The sequence below is a fragment of the Athene noctua genome, chromosome 1 (assembly GCF_965140245.1).
Source record: "Athene noctua chromosome 1, bAthNoc1.hap1.1, whole genome shotgun sequence".
NCBI lineage: Eukaryota > Metazoa > Chordata > Aves > Strigiformes > Strigidae > Athene > Athene noctua.
The window spans coordinates 178,649,561-178,668,677 of record NC_134037.1 but is presented as its reverse complement, the minus strand read 5'-3'; the positions used below and the strand labels follow the sequence as shown (position 1 = coordinate 178,668,677).

At 36.8% G+C, this 19,117-nt stretch overlaps 1 protein-coding gene across 5 annotated transcripts in view; it reads right to left on the bottom strand.

Annotated features, from left to right (window-relative positions):
* Positions 1-2,889: 2,889 nt before the first annotated feature.
* BCLAF3 (BCLAF1 and THRAP3 family member 3) overlaps positions 2,890-19,117 on the bottom strand; it is a 33,888-nt gene continuing 17,660 nt past the window's right edge. For 2 of the 5 annotated variants that reach the window (XM_074906299.1, XM_074906310.1), the window contains exons 9-11: positions 18,542-18,656; positions 12,416-12,511; positions 2,890-7,922 (exon numbers count right to left, since the gene is read on the bottom strand). In XM_074906299.1, coding sequence (XP_074762400.1) covers positions 7,692-7,922; positions 12,416-12,511; positions 18,542-18,656 — 442 coding nt within the window. In that variant the 3' untranslated portion in view covers positions 2,890-7,691. The remainder of the gene's footprint in view (positions 7,923-12,415; positions 12,512-18,541; positions 18,657-19,117) is intronic. The other 3 variants (XR_012633669.1, XM_074906320.1, XM_074906329.1) reach the window with 3 other exon arrangements.

Below are 19,117 nucleotides of genomic sequence, written 5' to 3'. Positions count from 1 at the left end.
ACTAACATTACAAAATGGATTATTTGGATACCTTACCTCTGTGGGGAAAAAAAGTTGAATTAATACTAATCATGATAGCATTTAGAAAAGAAACTTCTCTTTACCTGTTAAGGAACTGCTTGGATAAGCTAAAGAGATGTTTTTAAAGTGGTATCAATGAAAATCAGCAACTGACATGCACTTCAGAACATGATCAGCCACATCAATTCTGAAGACTGTAGTCTAATAGCTGGGAAGCATTATGATTATATCCCTCCAAGTATTATTTAAGCATTCTTCCTGAGAGCAAAAAAGTAACAACGCGTCCTGCCCATAGCTACTCTGTCACAGAAGATTTATGACACATGAAGTTTTGCTTTACTATCCAGTTCAAGCATAACCACCAGATTAGGAGTTACCAAAAGAAAGACCAGATTATTTACATATAGTGAAGATCAAAACAGATTTGGATTATGACAAGTAAATAATGGGGAAATTAACTCCTTTAAACACTGCAAGTGTATTCTTCTAGCTTCACTTCATTCTTAGAATTAGGGGATCTGTGTATTAACATGGTTATTCTCACCTCAGACTGATGATACTGTATTAAGATAATTCTTAAAAATGCACACTATTTTATTGAATGTAAACTTTGGTAAAGTTAACCAAGCAAGTGTATGCCTTCCCCCATTCTGGCCCTTTATAGGACAAGAATCCAAATATGGCAGAGATGCTAAGTATTTTGAATGCTATAGAGATGGACCTATGTGCTTTCATTTTTTGTTTTAAACGTCATCTATTTTGTGCTACTAATGAGGGGAGATTCATATTTTGCATCTTTGGAAAGGGAGCTTCTTTTAGCCAAGAAGGTGTGCCTAGAATGTGGATCATTTCAGAAAGAAGCAACAAAAGATATAGAAGCAACAGTTATATAAAAAAATTCAGTGGCTACACAAATCAAGAAAAATACTTTGAAAATGACACCAAACATTAACTACTGAATCAAATCACTGAATTTAAGTAAAAATTTTGTTAAAACATTTATTGTCTGTAGAAACAAAATTTACATTGATTTTATATAAACTATGTTAAACATACATATAAACATACCTACATCTTAATATATACTTATGAATGAGGCTTTTAAATATGGGATAACATTGTCAAAAGCACCGTTGTATACTCCAAAGACTACAGACTTAAAATGCATTAGCATTTAACTCCATCTTCAGTAGTTTAAAAATGTCATTTCTTATCCACACTTAGAAATAATTAAAGGTTTCAAATATTGTGTTTGTATGTGTACATAACACATCAGATGGTCCTTGGGAAACTACAGTATAAATAAGGTCACCATTAATATATTTCTTAGAAGTGGACATTAGTCCACATCCTCATTCAACTGGGGGTGGGGGGGAAGTCCTGCTATTCTTAAAACAAAACAATGAGGCTTTTTTAATTCCATGAAGAGTGTACTTGAACAGCAATGGTTTCCACCCTGTCTCTTCCCTCAACAATAAAGACAAAAGAGAAGTCAGTCACAAAATAAAAGCCATCTACTACATTATTTACAGAAAATGAAATATTAAAAAACCACAAGATTTAGACTGCTTAGACAAAATTGAGAGCAATGAACAGTGAACAGAAGAAAACCGTATTAAAGTGGCAGGCAGCATAGAGCTCTTAAACCACATGGCTAAATAACTACTCAAATACCCCTCCAATGACAAAAACCATCAGGCACAGAAGGAAGGGGCACATGTTATGACAATAGTTTTCTCTGATCTTAACACTGAAAATTTACACTCACTAAGCTTGCAACAGAACACTTAGACACATTCATCACTATCCTTAAGGTCTATTAAGGACTCAAGTGTTACAAGTAGGCTTTCAAAGATCTTGAAATGGCTTTTTTTTTTTCTTCTTTCCTCCTTTGTAAGGAGGTTAAAGAACCTCCTATCTCCCAATCCTGCAGCGATGGAATTAAGTCTGTCAAGGGCCAGAGTTACACGCAGAAACATCCTTTTTTTCCCTCCATATTCATTAGGATGCAAGTCTGAAATCTTTCTTTTAGAGAGCTCTCCCATAGAGAACTTTGTGGATAGCTGTTCAGATGCTTAAAGAAAGGCAAGAGGCATGTTTCTACACAGCATGGGAAAGTATCCCTTCAGAAAGCAAGAAGTTACAGACCTCCCTGTGTTTACAGTCTTGTAAGGTGAACACCGAGAAGTCAAGTCTGTTTGCTATAATCGTTAATCATCTTCTCCAAGCAACTCTCACTATCCATTTCCAAGACATGGCAGAAAATTACAACATGTAACAAGCAAGTTTTGAGAACCCTGCCCTTTATAATGCCACAAGAAAGTGTAATCTTGTTTTCTGTTTTGTTTTTAAAGCAACTAAGTTCATATAAAGAAAAACCAGCATTTCACCCTGAGGCTCTGGGAGAGAAAGGCAGCAGGTAAACCATTAACACAACTGGCAATCAGCTGAATTTACTCCCATCCTCTGCTATCAGTTACCTGAGTTGAGTTAGTTATGTCCAGGTCTCAAGACCATCTAAATCCATCAGGTAAGGTGATTTTAAACATGTAATTATTACAGTTAAGGCAGGCTTGTAGAAGCCTTGCAAGGTGTTGCTTCTTACTAGCCCCAGAATTTTGTTAACTATGTGAACTCAGTCATCACAAAGCTTAAAATGAGGATTCTAACCAATCTATGGAAAGATTAAATGGATCACCAATATAAATGCTAATATCACAACAACTTATTATTTCAGACATTTATAAGGAAGACTAGTCATAATAAATCCATTGCATTTTGGATATCCATTTAAAAAAACAATTTCACATGTGAAAAATTGAGAATGACATGAGCATTTAACAGCCATTTCAAGTCAACCAAAAGAAAGGCAATTCACATTTATATTTTCAAAGTATAAAACAAAGCTAGAAAGCTCTTAGACAATCACATTTTTAACTTGCCCTTCCAATGCAAATGCAGTGACAGACTTTACTAATACAACAGACACTGTTTTCCTGCTGAGGATTACACATTTAAAGTGTTTTTTTAAACAAATTACCAGTCCGTGCTCCCATTAGAAACAATGCAATAATCAGTATATTACTTAAGTCTTTGTACAGGTGTTTTCTACAATGCAGTCACAATACAGAAAGGCACCGAGTTATTCAAGTAAATTGACCTTTCTTCTACTTAACACTTTTTCTTGTGCCTTCACAACCCAATCAGTAACTTCAATACACTATATTCCAGTACAACAGAACTTTTCTGTGCTAAAAGAACAAATAAGATGATTTATGAGTAGACAAGTCTCTAATTCACAAAGATATCTACATAGTAATGTCTCACACCAGGTAACATCAGAGTAGGTGCCTCTAGCACCTAAGTCAATCACAGATTTCAATTTCTGTATGGATTTTATAAAATAGGAAAATTATCATGACAGAATCCCAAATTAGTGAAGCTACTGGTAAAGAGTGTTATTTGAACAAATGGTATCACCTTAAATAAATGGTAAAATAACTGAAACAGTGACTACTTTTCATCATGACATTCATCTTGGGACCAAAGGTAGGAAGGGGAAAAAAAAAAAAAAGAGGTCAGTAAGCATGCCAAAACCCCCCAAATGTTTGTACTATGTTGCTCACAGTTGTAGAAATAAATTACAGATACCTAGTCATGCAGAGGTAAAAAAAGAGAAAGCACAAAGTCAGAGCCAGTCACACTTTTAAACCTGTTTAAAGCAGCATTAACTAACTGAAGTCTGATTACTTCAGCATTACTTCCCAACAGTGTTAGCAAAACTGCCATGGCAGAAGTTTCTTCATGTATCCACTTTTCCCATTTGCTCAGTGAGTTCTCTTCCAGGCTTTAATAAGAACACTGCAGGAAGTTTACAGTAACAGCAGTATCCTGTTGAATAAGACAATATAGCTTCAGTAGTTTGTCCTGTATCGTACAAAGTTTCACTTATGTGTTTTTCAGTGCTTTAGCACATTCAGGAGCAGCGTGAATAGCTTGCCAGCTAGAGGGTAAACCTGCCCTCATCTGCAGGGTACATGCAGCAATCCCCTGCCAGCAGACTGCTCAGCTGCAGTTATGCCACATTTGCTTTGGGTTGACTCACTTAATCTGTTTCAATTCCTTATTTTCATCTCCCAGTAAATCTACACAGAACGATTTTCCAGATTAATCACTGACAGCATCAGTAAATAAACATTTTCTTATCTGCAGAAAGGTGCCTGCCTCTATTTGACCAGGGAATTACTTTCCTTTAGTTTCCAATTTTGTGGATGCGTGTCAAAGTTACTGAAAAAACTAGCTGAATCATTAAAGATCATGATTTAAACTGAGAACATGGGTTTTAGAAACAAACCATCTGGTGTTATTCTCGAATGACCACAACATCAATGAATGTGGCACACTTCCTGCTTGCTTATTCCCTGTGAACACTAAGCAACACGTACCACTGATATGAAAATTTTAAGGGACACTATTTAGCTGTTCTGAACCATAACTACACTTTCATGTAGTCTCTCTACTGAAGGCATTGTGGAAAAAACATTACCAAAAAAGCATGCAGAAATCATATTCTGACCTTCCCTGCCCAAAAAGATATTTTTCTCTGAACATACCTCTACCCAGTATTAGAATTCTGATCTACTACCCAAAACAGAGACTAGTCTGCATTCGGTATTGCTAACACTGTCTTGGAAGTGATGGAAATAGATTAGCATGCATATATTCTGGATATGGTGAATAGCTTTTTTACTGAAGATCTCTGAAAGCTACTTGCTATGCATCTTTAATTTTACAGCAACAAAAATTCTCAACAAATCTGTAATACATACACACAACCCTATCATATATTATATATTAAGGCAAAGGCTATAAACAGGAAATAAGCACAACATTGTTTATAGCTGCTTATAAAACATGTCTGGCCATTTGAGTTTTGCACACAGCATAACTACTGCAGTAAACTTCAGAGAATTACTGGGATATTGAAAAAAATTACAAACTATCTGCATTTAAAGCAGTTTGTTATGAATAGCCTTGTTAGAAGACATGCTTATAAAAACTTACGTTTCTTGTTTTTCTTGTAATTAAATACTTCAGGCCCCAATTTCAGAATCCAGGAAATCACCAAGTCATTTATGACGAAAAAGATTAGAGAACATGTGGCTTGGTCAAGAATGTCATACACCAAAAAATATAACGATACAGAATAATTTTGAATACAGACCAACTAATCCTCTACCAATCCAAGCATGCTTTCAGTGCAGTTATAAGCTACTGCTACAGTACATTACATACCTGCCTGTTACCATTCATTAATCAAATACTGAAAGTTCTCTCAACATTCTAACAATTTACAAATGTATATACATAAACTCAAGTAGACTATTAAACTAAACTTATACAAAATACTGTTTTACAGAAATGACTGAACAGAGGTGTAAAATCTATTGCACAACCTAGAAGGTCATTACTTGGAAAATCCTGAGCTAATGTGCTATTACCAAACAATTCAGGCACTTTTTTTTTTCCTTTTTTTATTACATAAGCAATAAACTTTCAACATATAAACCTCTGGGTATAACAACTCCAGTTCCATCTGTAACATCATGCTTGGAAGAAAAAGTATTCAATAAATAAGACTCCCTTCAATGACTTCTTTACTCGAGACTGGTATGCAAGAGGAACTAAAGGTACATACTACAACATTTCAGTTGAATACTGTACTTTAAAAGCAATTATTAAAACTGTAAAAAAGTTCTGCAGCATTCCACTACTGAAAAATAAAGTTATTTGTAATCAAGAAAGTTACAGTGTTAGTTCCTTTATCCTATTTTAAGTCTTGACAAAGTTGTCAAAAAATGAACAGATGCTCCCTTTGATGTGTTATCTGTTTCAACTTCAGGATCACACCTCAGTTCAGGTTTCTGTGGCAATATTTAAGTTTCCCTACAGAGAGAAAAATAACATTACTTTCAAGTTGTAGCAGTGGAAAATAAAGCCTCCCAGCTTTCATAAGTACTGTATTATTATAGTATGTAACATACAAGAGTCTTTCAATTATTGATTGAAAAAGTCCAGGTATAAAAATCGTACCTTAAAGAATGCATATGCATCATTATTTCAAAAGGGTGAAATAAAGATGTTCAAAGACCAGTTTAACAAATCTCAAGGAGTTTAATCCTCACATCAGGCAAAATAAGGGAAATGCCACAGTCTCAGGAACAGTTTTGTTTTTGAAGAATTAGCCAACCAGCAATCAGTATGTTGTTAAGAAAATGGCTGTCATACTTATTCTTCAGGATTTATTTTACTTTAACTCAAAGATACTCAAGTTCTTCATTGGGCCTAAAAATCAATATTCAGATCTTATTATACTTCTTTAACTCAAATCTTAATCTCCAGCAGCCAGACTGTATTAAGCATGCTTTATAGGTTCCAGACAAGAACCTTAATACCCAGTTATAGAAAACCACTGGAAATTAGAGAAAATCTCACTACAACAAAATTACAGCACTTCTATGCCCATTTTACAAAGTCACCATCTTTGAAAAAATCCTTCTCCATCTATTTCCCACCAATTCCAATTCAATTTAGCCCTCAGAGATCATATTTCTCCAAGTCCATGCAAATGCAAAAGGCATTCACCAGTGTACTTCAGTAACAAGTGTCTCAAGTTGTCCATTTAACAAGTATTTGGTTTTCTTCCTTGTGGTCTGTCTTTGGTTTGTATTTTTTGGTAGGTTTTGGAGGGGGGGGGGGATATGTGATGCATGTGCTAGATTTGGGGGGGGAAGGGTGTGGTGTGTGTTTTACCAGCACCACCACCCCCCACCCTGGGGCTGTAAACTTGCAGGGTTTTTTGAAAACAGCTCTTAAGAACCTATGCTTCTATGCTCTAAGAAGTGAACTCTAATCCAACTACAAATAGTTATGCAAGTATATTTACTTGTAGCTAGGTGGACACAGAATTACAAAACAAATAAGAATTTGCACAGGAACACAGAACTGCAAGGGGCTGTGTAGGTCATCTAATCCAATTCTCTGATGTCACAAGTAACCTCATACTACTTTGATCATACTTGATCAATTCTAATAAAGGATTTAGAATGTTTTCACTACTGACAAAAGCTGTAGCATTTTATATGGTTCAAAAATTTTTCTGCAGATTGAGATTATCCTTGTCCCACACTCCACATATCAAAAGGTGTCATAAAACAGATGCACCTAATTATTTCACCTTGAGCCTATCAAACCATTTTACACAGACATCATATATTGTAGGATGCTTTATTCAGAACAGCACTCCAGTGTGTACTTTAAGGCACATGATTAACTTAAGGTAACATAACAAAGAGAAACACAGACATAGTTAAAATTTATACCCTTCAAGTTGTAAAGCCATAGCCTAAGAGGACATAATATTTTTAGAGGGCCACTTTGTCTTCCTGTAAATAGGAAGAGAGATCAGCTGAACTCAAGGAAAGAATACTGAAACACATGCAACTGCAGAATCTGAGAGGCCACCTCTAATCTGCAATTACCCAAAGGAAGTTTCAGCAAGTTTTCATGGAACAAACATGGAAGGAAGTAAGAGTGGAGAACCAGCTTTCCCTGTAAAGTACAAAGAGCCAACATTCCAGAAAATCCCATCCAAGTTATTCCATAGGGATTTAAAAATTTAAATGGATCATACAAATATTCATTTTATAAATGGCTTTAGTGAAAAATAAATTAAGCCAACTTACCTTTTCTTTCCTCAAAAATCCATCTCTGAATTTATTAGTGGTAAATCCCCTTACACCAACAGAACGCAACCGCTGGTACTTAGCCTGAATATATAAACCCTTCTGTACTAAGCCTGATTTATAATGGGATTGCAAACGGCCATCTGCAAAGTTGCTCTGTGAGAGTTGGAGAAGGAAGAAAAAAAGTGCAGAATGAGGGCACCAAAACTCAGTAGTTTATATTAACAGTTTGCATGTGTAAAACAGTACTCAATGAACGGAAGTATGTATTTGTGAGTGTAGAGCCCCTTCCTTTATTTCCCTTTTTAATACTCCTCAGACCACTAGCTACACCATGTTGCTCAAAGAACTGCTGTATTATACTTACTATTTAAAACATATGAAATTATCTTCCTCATACAACAAAGTAAATGTATTGTACGACATCTGGACATTTTTTCAAACTAAGGAAATTAAACCACCATCAAAAAAGTTTAAGACAACATCTCACTGTTGCTAACAAATTCAGAGATATCAGGCCTGCAGTACGCACACATGTTGAGTCTAAAAAAGTCATACTAAACAGAAGTCAGTATATATATTTTTCCTATAGTTCTGAGATCTTATGCTCTGAACCTACATTCATTGCTCTATGCCTTTGCTACCTCCAGACTGGAATACTGTAAACTAAGCAAGTGTGGGACCAGGAGCAGAGGCCACAGAGACAATAAAAGGCTTACAGGTGAATGGCATTATACATATACAGAAAGAATACAGAAAGATTAACACTGATCACAGCAGTTAAAGTTATAAAAAGATTTTCATTTCTAAGCACTCACACCTCCAACAAAATAGGCAGTAAAAGTCTTCAGAGTAAGAAAAATCCAGTGTATCATAATGTCTCAGTTCTGCAGTACTGTTGTTTTAAGTTTTCCAATGTGGTCTTGACATAAAGCATTCATGTATACATTCAGCCTTTAAATTTCAAGTTTCCCCACCCCTGCTAAATTTAAACACACAATGGCTTTCCAGCTAAAAAAAGAGAAAGCCTCCTGACCCTATAAAATTATCTTTTACAAACACCTTTTACAGAAGTGTAGGAAAGAACAAAAGATATCACAGAAATAGCCCTCTTGAGCATGACCTAATCACTTTGGTGAAATTGGTCTCCTTTTGATAAAAGGATCATTTTAAGAAAAAAAAAAAAAATCACATCTCTGAGGTTGCAATAAGTTTAGGATCAGTTTTTCCACTGTTTTCCACTGTGTGGCTGGTAAACAGCCTAGAAAGAACTGTACAGAACAGAGGTTCCTCTATGCAAATGCAGAGGTTTTATTACTTCCTAAATCATTTCACCCACCTACTGCACAGGAGATTACTAAGAAACTGGCCCCATCAGAAACTCATGGTTACTCTTATGGTGCATGTAGGCAGAGGACACTTGCAGAAGGCTGTGTCCTTTCCTGAAATAGTATCAGAGTCCAGGCACAATACAACTAAGTGTAAGTAAATTCTTGAAGTAGGTATATGCCTACCATAGGGAAAACCTATTTTTAATCAGTTATAATGATGGATTAAGCCCCTGAACATAGTTAAGATTAAGCATTCCCATTTCCCCCCCAGCTGCTGTGGTTCTCTGCTTTGGCAGAGGTGGCTAGAAAGGAGGTCTTAGTGGTCTGCCACTGTATTTGTATGACAAGCAAAGGAGCAGACTAAGAGATAGGAAAGGTACAAGATATTGAAAATGAGATTACACACAGTTTAAGAATTTCACCTCAAGTACTACATATTCCATAAATGGGCAGGGAGGGGAATAGGGGTATTATTCATGTTGAACAGAATCAGCTGTAGACAAAGTTAACAGACTATATATACATTTGGTATGTAGGTACTGCAGTCGAACATAGCTTAGAGCAAAATGAGGTAATCTAAGCCGTGTGGAAAACATCATTAACTTCTGGTCTCAAAGTAAGAAAAAAGAAATCTGCTAAAGTGCCATCCAGTTTTACATTAAGACTATTTTATAAATAATGCTAATGACAATGCCTATGCACCAATGGCCTAAAGCTCTTAAATAAGTCCATATGAGCAAATGTATGCCACTGCACTGAGTCTGCTGAGATGGACTTCATTTTCTTCACAGAAGCCCATAGTGCTGTGTTTTGGATCTGTGACACCAGTGCTTTGGTTATTGCTGAGCAGTGCCTGCACAGAACCAAGGCTGCTTCTTCCTCTACTCTGCCACTCAGCAAGTAGGCTGGGGTAGGGGGTGGCAAAAAGCTAAGAGGAGACACAGCCAGGACAGCTGACCTAAGATGAACAAAGGAATATTCCGTGACATATAGCCTCCTGCTCAGCAACAGAAATTAAGGAGAAGGGTTTTGGAACAGGTAGCCATTGCTTGGGGACCAGCTGGGCATCAGTCAGCTTGCTGGAGGTGGTGAGTGACTGCCTTTGCATCGCTTTCTTCTTCCTCTTTCCTTCAGTTTATAAACTGTCTTCATCTTAACCCAAAAGTTTTCTTACTTTTACTCTCCATATTCTCTCTCCCATCCTCCTGGGGGTGGAGGGGAGTTGAGGGGAGAACAGGCAAGCAGCTGTGTGATGTTTAGCTGCTGGCTGGGGTGAACCCAGCACAGCCATTAAGACACTGAACTGTGTTAAACAGTGAGTGAAGTTTAGAATTGAAGATTACTGTGCATGTACCCACTTAAAGGTTGGCTTAGTGATTCATTGCAAAGTGTCATTACAAAAAAAGACCTTTAAAGTTTCATAAGATTTCTCCAAACCCTTTAGAACTATGTGTTAATTTTTTTTTCCAGTAAGTTTAACATACTGCAAAAACATGTGATTTTAAAATACTTGAAGCAAATCTCCATTTTTGCTTCCTAAGTTAAAATGCCCCCATTTTATATAGCAAGAAGAAATGTGGTGCAATTTGCAGTTTTTTGAGGGGACAGGATAGCAGGGAATGTGACTCTGTATGGTTTTCTGGTGTTTTGTTTGTATCTTGCTTTTTTTAAAATAATCAGCCAAGAAAGTCTCCTGAGTGCAGGAGATAGTCAAATCACCTTCCTAAGTAGGTTTCAGCAACAGCATGGGAAGGAAGAATGTTACACAGGAGGAAATGTAAAAAAAAAAAAGATGAAATTAAGTCAATCAGCACGGCTGTTTCCATGGCACTGATAAATGTGCTATACACATAAGCAAACTGCCATACGAGTGCATATGCTATTTTCCCTACAATATTAAAGCACCATGGGACAGATCATTGGATACAGCAATATTCAGACGATATTCATATATATGCACAATGACAACTTAGGTGGACACTTTCAAGCTTGCATAATCTCCACCAGAACTGTAGGTTGATGTAAATGAAGGCCGTCTTCCATTTTCTTTATATTACATCAACTACTAACACTGCCTCAATGACGTGGCAGCCAGTGCTAAAGATCCCTCCATCTCCTATAGGCTGACAAGACAGAGGAGATACTGATTAAGATGCTATGATGTCCTTAAATGTTAAAATAGTTGTATCAGGCTGACACTTAAACTTGTTATCTTCATCTTGGAAAAAGACTTTTTTCAGCAGAATAAAGTTAACATTTTTTTATAGCATTAGCTTAGCTATCTGACTACAACTGACGGGCAAAGCACACCTAAATGGGAGAGCCTGAAAGCCTTTTTATCCAACAGTTATGTTTAGTCAGGGGATGGAGGGGGGAGACGGGGGACCAAAACCACATACACCTACAGTGCCCCCCCCCCAATTTCATCCAAAAATGCCAGCTACTTAACTTAGCCATCAAAACTTTACTTCAACTTCGCTATCTACAAAACAGGGAAGATTACTATCTTCTCTGTGTGTTATTTCACCCTAAGAACATATCTGTTAAATAAGCAGGGATAATTTTAAGGTAGAAAATTAGTGTAAGTTGGTTTAGATTTGAACAAAGTAGTTGTTCTACTTTTCTAATATAAAGAGCTCCAACTGGATCCATGCATAGCATGCCACTGTCTGCAGGAAAGGAAGAAAGTGTTTTTGTCTTCTCTGCTGAACCCATGTACATTTTACAATCAAAAGGCATCAGAAAGCCACTGCACTACCCTGAGAAGCAGCACAGTTGCCCATCCCTTTACCATCTTGAGGCCTGGAAAATAAAGCTTCACAGTTTAAATTTTTTTAAAAAAAGCATAGATAGCAGTATGCAGGGTATACACAAGAGATTATCTCCCCAGAAATTCCTATAGCAAAGGGCTAATAGCAGTAACACAATTTTGAAAGCAATACAATTCACATCTCCTTGTCTTGCAAAACAGTTTGAGCTTCCACATGCATTGAGTGAAGGAAAGAAAAGTGACCAGCTTGGTCTTTTGAATAGATGAGCTTTCTAGTCATTGTCCAATTTCTGCAATTCTCACTCTCAACTTTTCAGTTAACTTACTTCAACTGCATGGATGTAATACTGGACAACCCTGCTCAATCCATTGCAAGCCATCTTACCTACTGAAAGCTAAGCCTCCCATTGTTTCAGTGGAAACAATTAGGCTATGACAACACTAGTTTTCATTGCATTTAATACCTTAAAAAAATGTGTCTCCTGCTACTGAACTTAACAGAATTGAATCGCCATTTTGTGTAACATCTGCTAAAAGCTGATCCATACCTTAAAGTGCCTTCTGGTGGGTCCTGCATTTTCAAGGTGTCCTCTAATGCGTCGGTGAGGGTAAGTATCACGTGGTTTTGAAGAATAGTAAGAATTCTAGTAGGAAAAACAGACAGTTATTAGCCCATTGTTATTAAGTTATTCAAGAAAACATAAAAAGTTCCCAAGTTACACTAACAAATATTGCAACCATTTCATTCTTGTAGCATTTGACACAATGACACTGTTTGAAGGAACCAGAGTAACAGGAGCATGGGGCCTGGAGTCCAGGCTGGCTGAAGTGATGGCAGAACCCACAGCAGCCAAAGATGACACAGAGCATCCTACTGGAATATTATCCTCTTGGAGAGATCTAAGCAGGTAACAATGCAATTAAGGTTCTTCACCCCTGCCCCCCACCCCCCAAACAGATGCCTCAATCTCCATGCAGCAAGTGTAGCAGACAGGCTGCTATAGCAGTCATCCCTTGAGTCAGAAATAAGGGCAATGAGATTAGTACTCTGGATATCCCTGGTTAGCATATGGTCATCTTAAGTTAGCGTATTTTAGAGCAGACACATACACTGTTACTACACACACCACCACAGCAACCAAACATGTAGCACATTACATTGGTCCTTAGAAGATTCTACTTTTAACTCTGTATTACAGGAGAGCATTTTGAGGATTGTCTGCCACAAACACGCAGTTTCAAAAGTCAGATAGACAAGTGGTATTGAAATTGTTGTGTGTCACCACACTGAACAGCTGCAGTCAAACAGCCATCATTGCCTAAAACAGACTACTACTCCAGCCACTGTCCTACCCGTGTATTTGGGCCCCTTTCCAACTTTCCCCCATGACAGCTACCTCTAGAGGACGCACACTGCTAAAATATTTTCTTCCGCCATTGAATACAATTTACAGAAGCATTACATACTGTTATATACTACATTAAAGTCATGTAATGCAGACAGAACAGACTTCCAAATGAGCTCTTAGCAATCAAATTAAGTCTTTGTTTATGGTCGATTCTTGAATAATCACAAATGTTTCAATGCTGTTGAACTCTTTTCAAAAGGAAATTTTAACAGCTTCAAATACATTTTTAAAAGAGCTTAAGAGAACTCTCATTAAATTTTATATATACTACCATTTAATAATAAATGCAAACAAGCTTTACTGTTTACAGAATTTCTGTTCTCTAAGAAAGTGCAAAAACTTTCAAGTGGCAGGAACACTTCAGGATATACTTTCTAACACTGTTACTAACTGAGGGTGGTGGTGGTATGTGCTATAAACACAACAGATCGGTGTTAGAATCCAAGTTAAAAGTTAACTGGTATTTAAGCTTTTTTTTTTTGAGATTATTGCCTACTATTTAACATCTTAAACTGCCCTGACAAGAGGGGATTCAGCAGAATAAAAAGAGAGGAAGTAAGACTTTATGAACTGATAAAGTAGTCAAAATGGCTTTTTGAAGAAAGAGGTATGGAAAATTAAACACAGAGGTAAAGCAATGTCAGGAACTTCCAAGCTCCCTTCTTATTCAAAGAATATGAAGATACTCCATGAAATCAAATTAACTTTCTCCATAGAACACACAACTAAATCAGGAAGTTCCCTGTTGAAATACACTCCTCAAAGATAAGAATTCAGCAAGATAAAAATAATGAAACTTTCCTGTTAAAAATAAACCTTTTGGAATTAAAACACAGCTTGTCTTAACTAACTATGGATACACTCCTCCCCATCCCCACCTCCCTCAAGATTAAAGTACAGCCATGGAAAAAAACATTAGAACTACTTGATGCCAAGACAGAGCAGTCTACTTCTCAGGAAATTCCTAAATCAGAGGTTTTAAATGAAAAAAAAAAAAAGGGAAGTACAAATAGATACTCTTTAGCTATCTCTTTATGTCAATAGGGCACGAGGCTAGATGGACATTTCTTACAATAAAGGCTAGACAGACACTTGTACCTTCAAGGCACAAGTTCTTCTCAAGTTTAAGCTCAACCTCCAATTATTGAATATTACCACAAGAAACACTCTTCTTCACTGGCCTGCTGTAAAAGGTGTTCATACCTTGCACTGAAAAGTTCATATTAATTAATTATGAGATACCAAAAGTAGGCCAACCAAGTCAAAACCATTTCCACTTTTAATATTAACCCACATGACTAGCATCATCCATTTAACAGAAGAGCATAAAGTGGTGCTGACAGCACATTTTGATAGTTTAATGTAAGGACATTTTAACATGACCAATACATTATCTGTTTTCACATTAGGCAACATTCTTGCACCAGATATGATGTGCTGAACAGACTTTCAGTTTTCAAGCATCCATCTTTTACCAAGGCTGTTACACACAGCTCCTCAAGCAGTGAAAAAACCTCAATGAAGTTTTATTAGCAAAGACAAAAACATGCAAATAGTCATTCAATAAATTACATTTTTAAAATCTTGTGTTATAATTTAAGATGCTTCAGTGTTTTTCCTATCAAATGCTCTTTTTTTAAAGTTATATTTACCATATTTTCTGAGCCTTGGCATTATTATGCTTGTCATCTGAAACCTGGCACTCTGATGTACTTCTCTCAATATTTACCTGTAAACATGAGCAAACCAATCTGAGAAGAATGTTGAAGATTAGAGTTTTTGTTCTGGATTTCCTCTGCTTTGCTTTTAAAATCGTTAAGGAGAGTTTTAGCTGTAAAAATGGGAAGAGATGTCTGCTGCATACTCTTCCATGTGTTTTCCCATACCTTTACAAATTTGCAAATACAATGTGCTATAACTACACCTCTTCTGCAGCATAAAACAGCTTCCCACAAGAACTGGAAAGCTCTGTGGAACCAACATCTACCTGAGTATCTGCAAGACCAAGCAAAACTACAAAATTTACTTTCATATTCGACAACTATTCTTAGCTCTGGCTTACACTTCAAATGCTCCCTCAGTTTTTCCCCCGTGTTGCTGCACCCCAGTAATATATCCTACATTTTAGGATGTTTCCTATTTAAAAAGGTGTGGTCAACCCAGCATCGGTGTTCTGGTGATCCATCAAACCACTTCTTAAACCCAAGGCATTGTTCAGAAACACTGCCTTTTAGACCTGGTCCTTACACTTTTCAAGGTGCTCAGCAGAGCTCAAACCTGAACTGTACTATTCTGATACAAGGCTCTCTGAATGGCAAATTCCAAATATTTGCCCTCTCACAGAAAGCAGCTACAAGCAGCTTTTTACTTCATTTTTGTTTTTCTTTTCTTTCAACTTTCCTAATATTACATTTCCAAACAAAGTAGTAGTGGATAAAGTCACACAGCTCTGAATTTATTATGCCTGTTCAACACAGAAAGGATACATGTGGCTGAAATTACAGTTGGCTGCTTGGGTGCCACTCCACTTAACCCCACCAAATATTAAATCAGTGCTACCAGCTTACACATATGGAGATTTGGCTTGAGCTACTGCCCATCGGGATAAGCTCTTCTCCAATTGCACCCAGTCCTGAAGAACTCCTTCAAGGAAAGGCATTCTGAGCACCATACATTCTCACATAAACACGTACATGTCACAGGAAGTACCACACTACCGAAGCTAGCTTATTCAGCTGAATTATTTGTACTGCCTCAGATATGAGTTAGCTGTATTAGTAGTGATCTGCTCTGCTCAGGAAAAGTTACCCTCGTTCTGCATTACTTTGTATATTGAGCATTAGATAAACAGGAAAACAGACAAGGGGAGCAGAATAAGATTTAAAAGACAAGAAGAGAAACACAAAAACAGAAGAAGGTATGTAATTAAGAAGTGCCAATTAATGTACTGCAGGCACATTTGCAAAACATCTGTAAGCCCTCTGAGCCAGGTGGTGAGCATTGATTAATTCCATTTTTACTGACAAATGTGGACAGCAAACTAAAGTATTTTATCTTCCTACTTGTCTGCAAACCAGCTCCTGCATGGCTGAATTCATGAAGAGTCATTCTTTCTTTAGGATGCCTTGCATTTGTAACACCCATCCTTCACAGCTACTGTTGGTTCTGAATTGATTACTCCTCACTGCAGTGCAGGACTAAAAAAATGCATCTTTGCAGTTCGCTATTAAGGTATCAAAATGCAGTCCTCCTGGAGCTTCAGGACATCTAACAATAACTCAGTTTCTATATCAACCTAACCCCCTTTTTCGTTGCAATTACTATATTACTGTGGTGGGTTGAAATTGGCTGGATGTCAGGTGCCCACTAAACCACTCACTCACTCCCCTCCTCAGCAGGACAGAGGATGAAAAAATAAGATGAAAAAACCCACATGGATCAAGATAAAGGGAGTTTAAAGGAAAAGCAAAGGAAAACAAAAAATCTATTATTTACTTCCTATCAGCAGTCAATGTCCAGACACTGCCCAGGAAGCAGGGCTTCTCCATGTGTAGCAGTTGCTCCAGAAGATAAAACATCACAATAAGAAATGCCCCCCTCCACCTTCTTTCTCTTAGCTTTCATTGCTGAGGAGACATCATATGGTATGGAATATCCTTTTGGTCAGTTTGGATCAGCTGTCCCAAGCCCTCCCAAGACCTTGCCCACCCCCAGCCTACCAGCGAGAGGGCAATGTTGGGTAGAGAGCCTTGATGCTGTGCGAGCACTGCTCAGCAGTAGCCAACACACTAGTGTGTTATCAACACCTTTCTAGCTACTTCCACACTTGCTTCCATAGAACTGCTATGGGGAAAATCAACTCAGACCCAACACAGTTAATGAGCAATTACTACTTGTTTCTGAGGACTTCATTTTCAAGTCTTGAGCAAGTAGGTTTCTTACCATTAAAAACTTGTGCTGATTTACACTGAAAGATGCACTGTTATATCCGCAAGGCAGCTACATTTCAGTGATAGTCAGAACTGCCTACATAAAAGCTACTTTTGGTGGACCTCAGAGAAGTTCCATGGTCTTTTGGAATTCTGTCCATAGGGTATTAATTACAACATATAAAACCCAACAATTTATGTTAGTTTCCTCTAGAAGAAAAATATTTAGAATTATACTGCACACATTAATAAAGCTTTTCTGATCTCATCCCTTCCCCAAGTTAAACAAACACAAACACTTGGAAATAAGACTACATTTACTTCGAATTTTCAAAAGAGAAATTTATTTCTACCAAACCTAATATAATCATCTTGCCCATTTCAGTATTAAAAGTACATCACAGAAAGACAGAGTAAGAAAGAATAAGTGCCCAAACTAGCTTTGATAAACACAGTATCAACACAGATAAGCTATTCTATTGTGTAACAGTCCATTCTCAGGAACACTTATTTCTGTGATTTGTTTCTCATTTTTATTTGTTTTTAAAATAAAGCCTTCCAGAACGTTTATCATAATGAGAAACACTGTTTTAGTAACAACACCACCCACACAAGATTCACATCTTCCCTTCCAGCCACTGACAACTAGAATGCAGCAGAATATTCTTCTTCTCAAAGTGTTCAATATTATCTCAGGTTATCTGCTCAATAATAAGGCCTTCTATCTTATAGTTTAGGTAGTACATCAGTAAGTGGAAGAAATGCATTATTAGGTACAAACTTCTTTTAAAAAGCCACAAGTAATATAAGTTCAGTCATTCCGAATCTAAAATTTAGTTCAAAAGTTTAATTTGACCTCTTCTGCTATTCAGTAAGAGATCAAAAGCTGACCACCTTATTTCTGGACTAGTTAAAAAAAGATATTTTAATTTCACTCAATATACCAATCCAAACTAGCTTTCTGAAGCAACACATCCACAGCCAACTTGCTGATAGGATATAAAAAGCAGTAGCAAAGTTGTTATGGAGTACTGCACAGGTATGCAAAAGCAAAATAATTATTTTTGTTGTATCAGCATTTGGTCATAAAAGTGTTTTTAGCTCACTTGGATTAATCTATGCTTCAACAAATATCTGAGTAAGTGCTCTTGCACTAGACTTGTGAAATTATGCGTAGTGTTATTGTTGAGCAAAGTCCAAAGATAATGAAGCCTCACTTGAAATTTAAAAGGTCAAGACATCACAGGTAGTTAAATTTACATCAGCATAGACAATGCAGAAAAAAATTCATAAGAACAAAAAATTAAAAAGTTATTAATTCCACATTTAAGCTTACCAGGTAAGGTTTCCCAATAAATTTCCTGAAAGGTGGCTTAATGAACCTCATAGGCTTTTGGAAGCCATCAAATTGAGAGTTTTGTAATTTTGAAAGACTGCAGTTTTGATGGTTCCTGATGGGTATGTGTGAGAGAGAAAGAAAGAGAACAATTAACATCTAAAGCCATAGCATATCAAAACCCTGTATAATATAGGTTTAACCCTATATATAGGTTTAAATAACCTTAGACTAGCATCTGTATCACTTCGAAGTGCAAAGTGACTGTTTTTAAATAATTTTTTTCTAGGACATTCAACAAATCACTAGTTCTCCGATTAATCTTAATGCTAAATTGCACAAAATTATATAGTAAGCTGCATTCTCTTATGCAATGACAAACGTAAAAGATACTCTACTTTCTTGAAATCCTTGCTACGAAAATCGGGTCTCCCTGGCTCACCCAACTAGGCCTGCATGGCTGGTCGTTGCTGCCCTCCGGCGGTTGAAATGCTTTCTGCATTTCAGCAGTTTTATCTTTAAAGTTCTATAGTACTTTCCATTTAATGAAATCCCAAATCGGACAGAAGCTCAGAT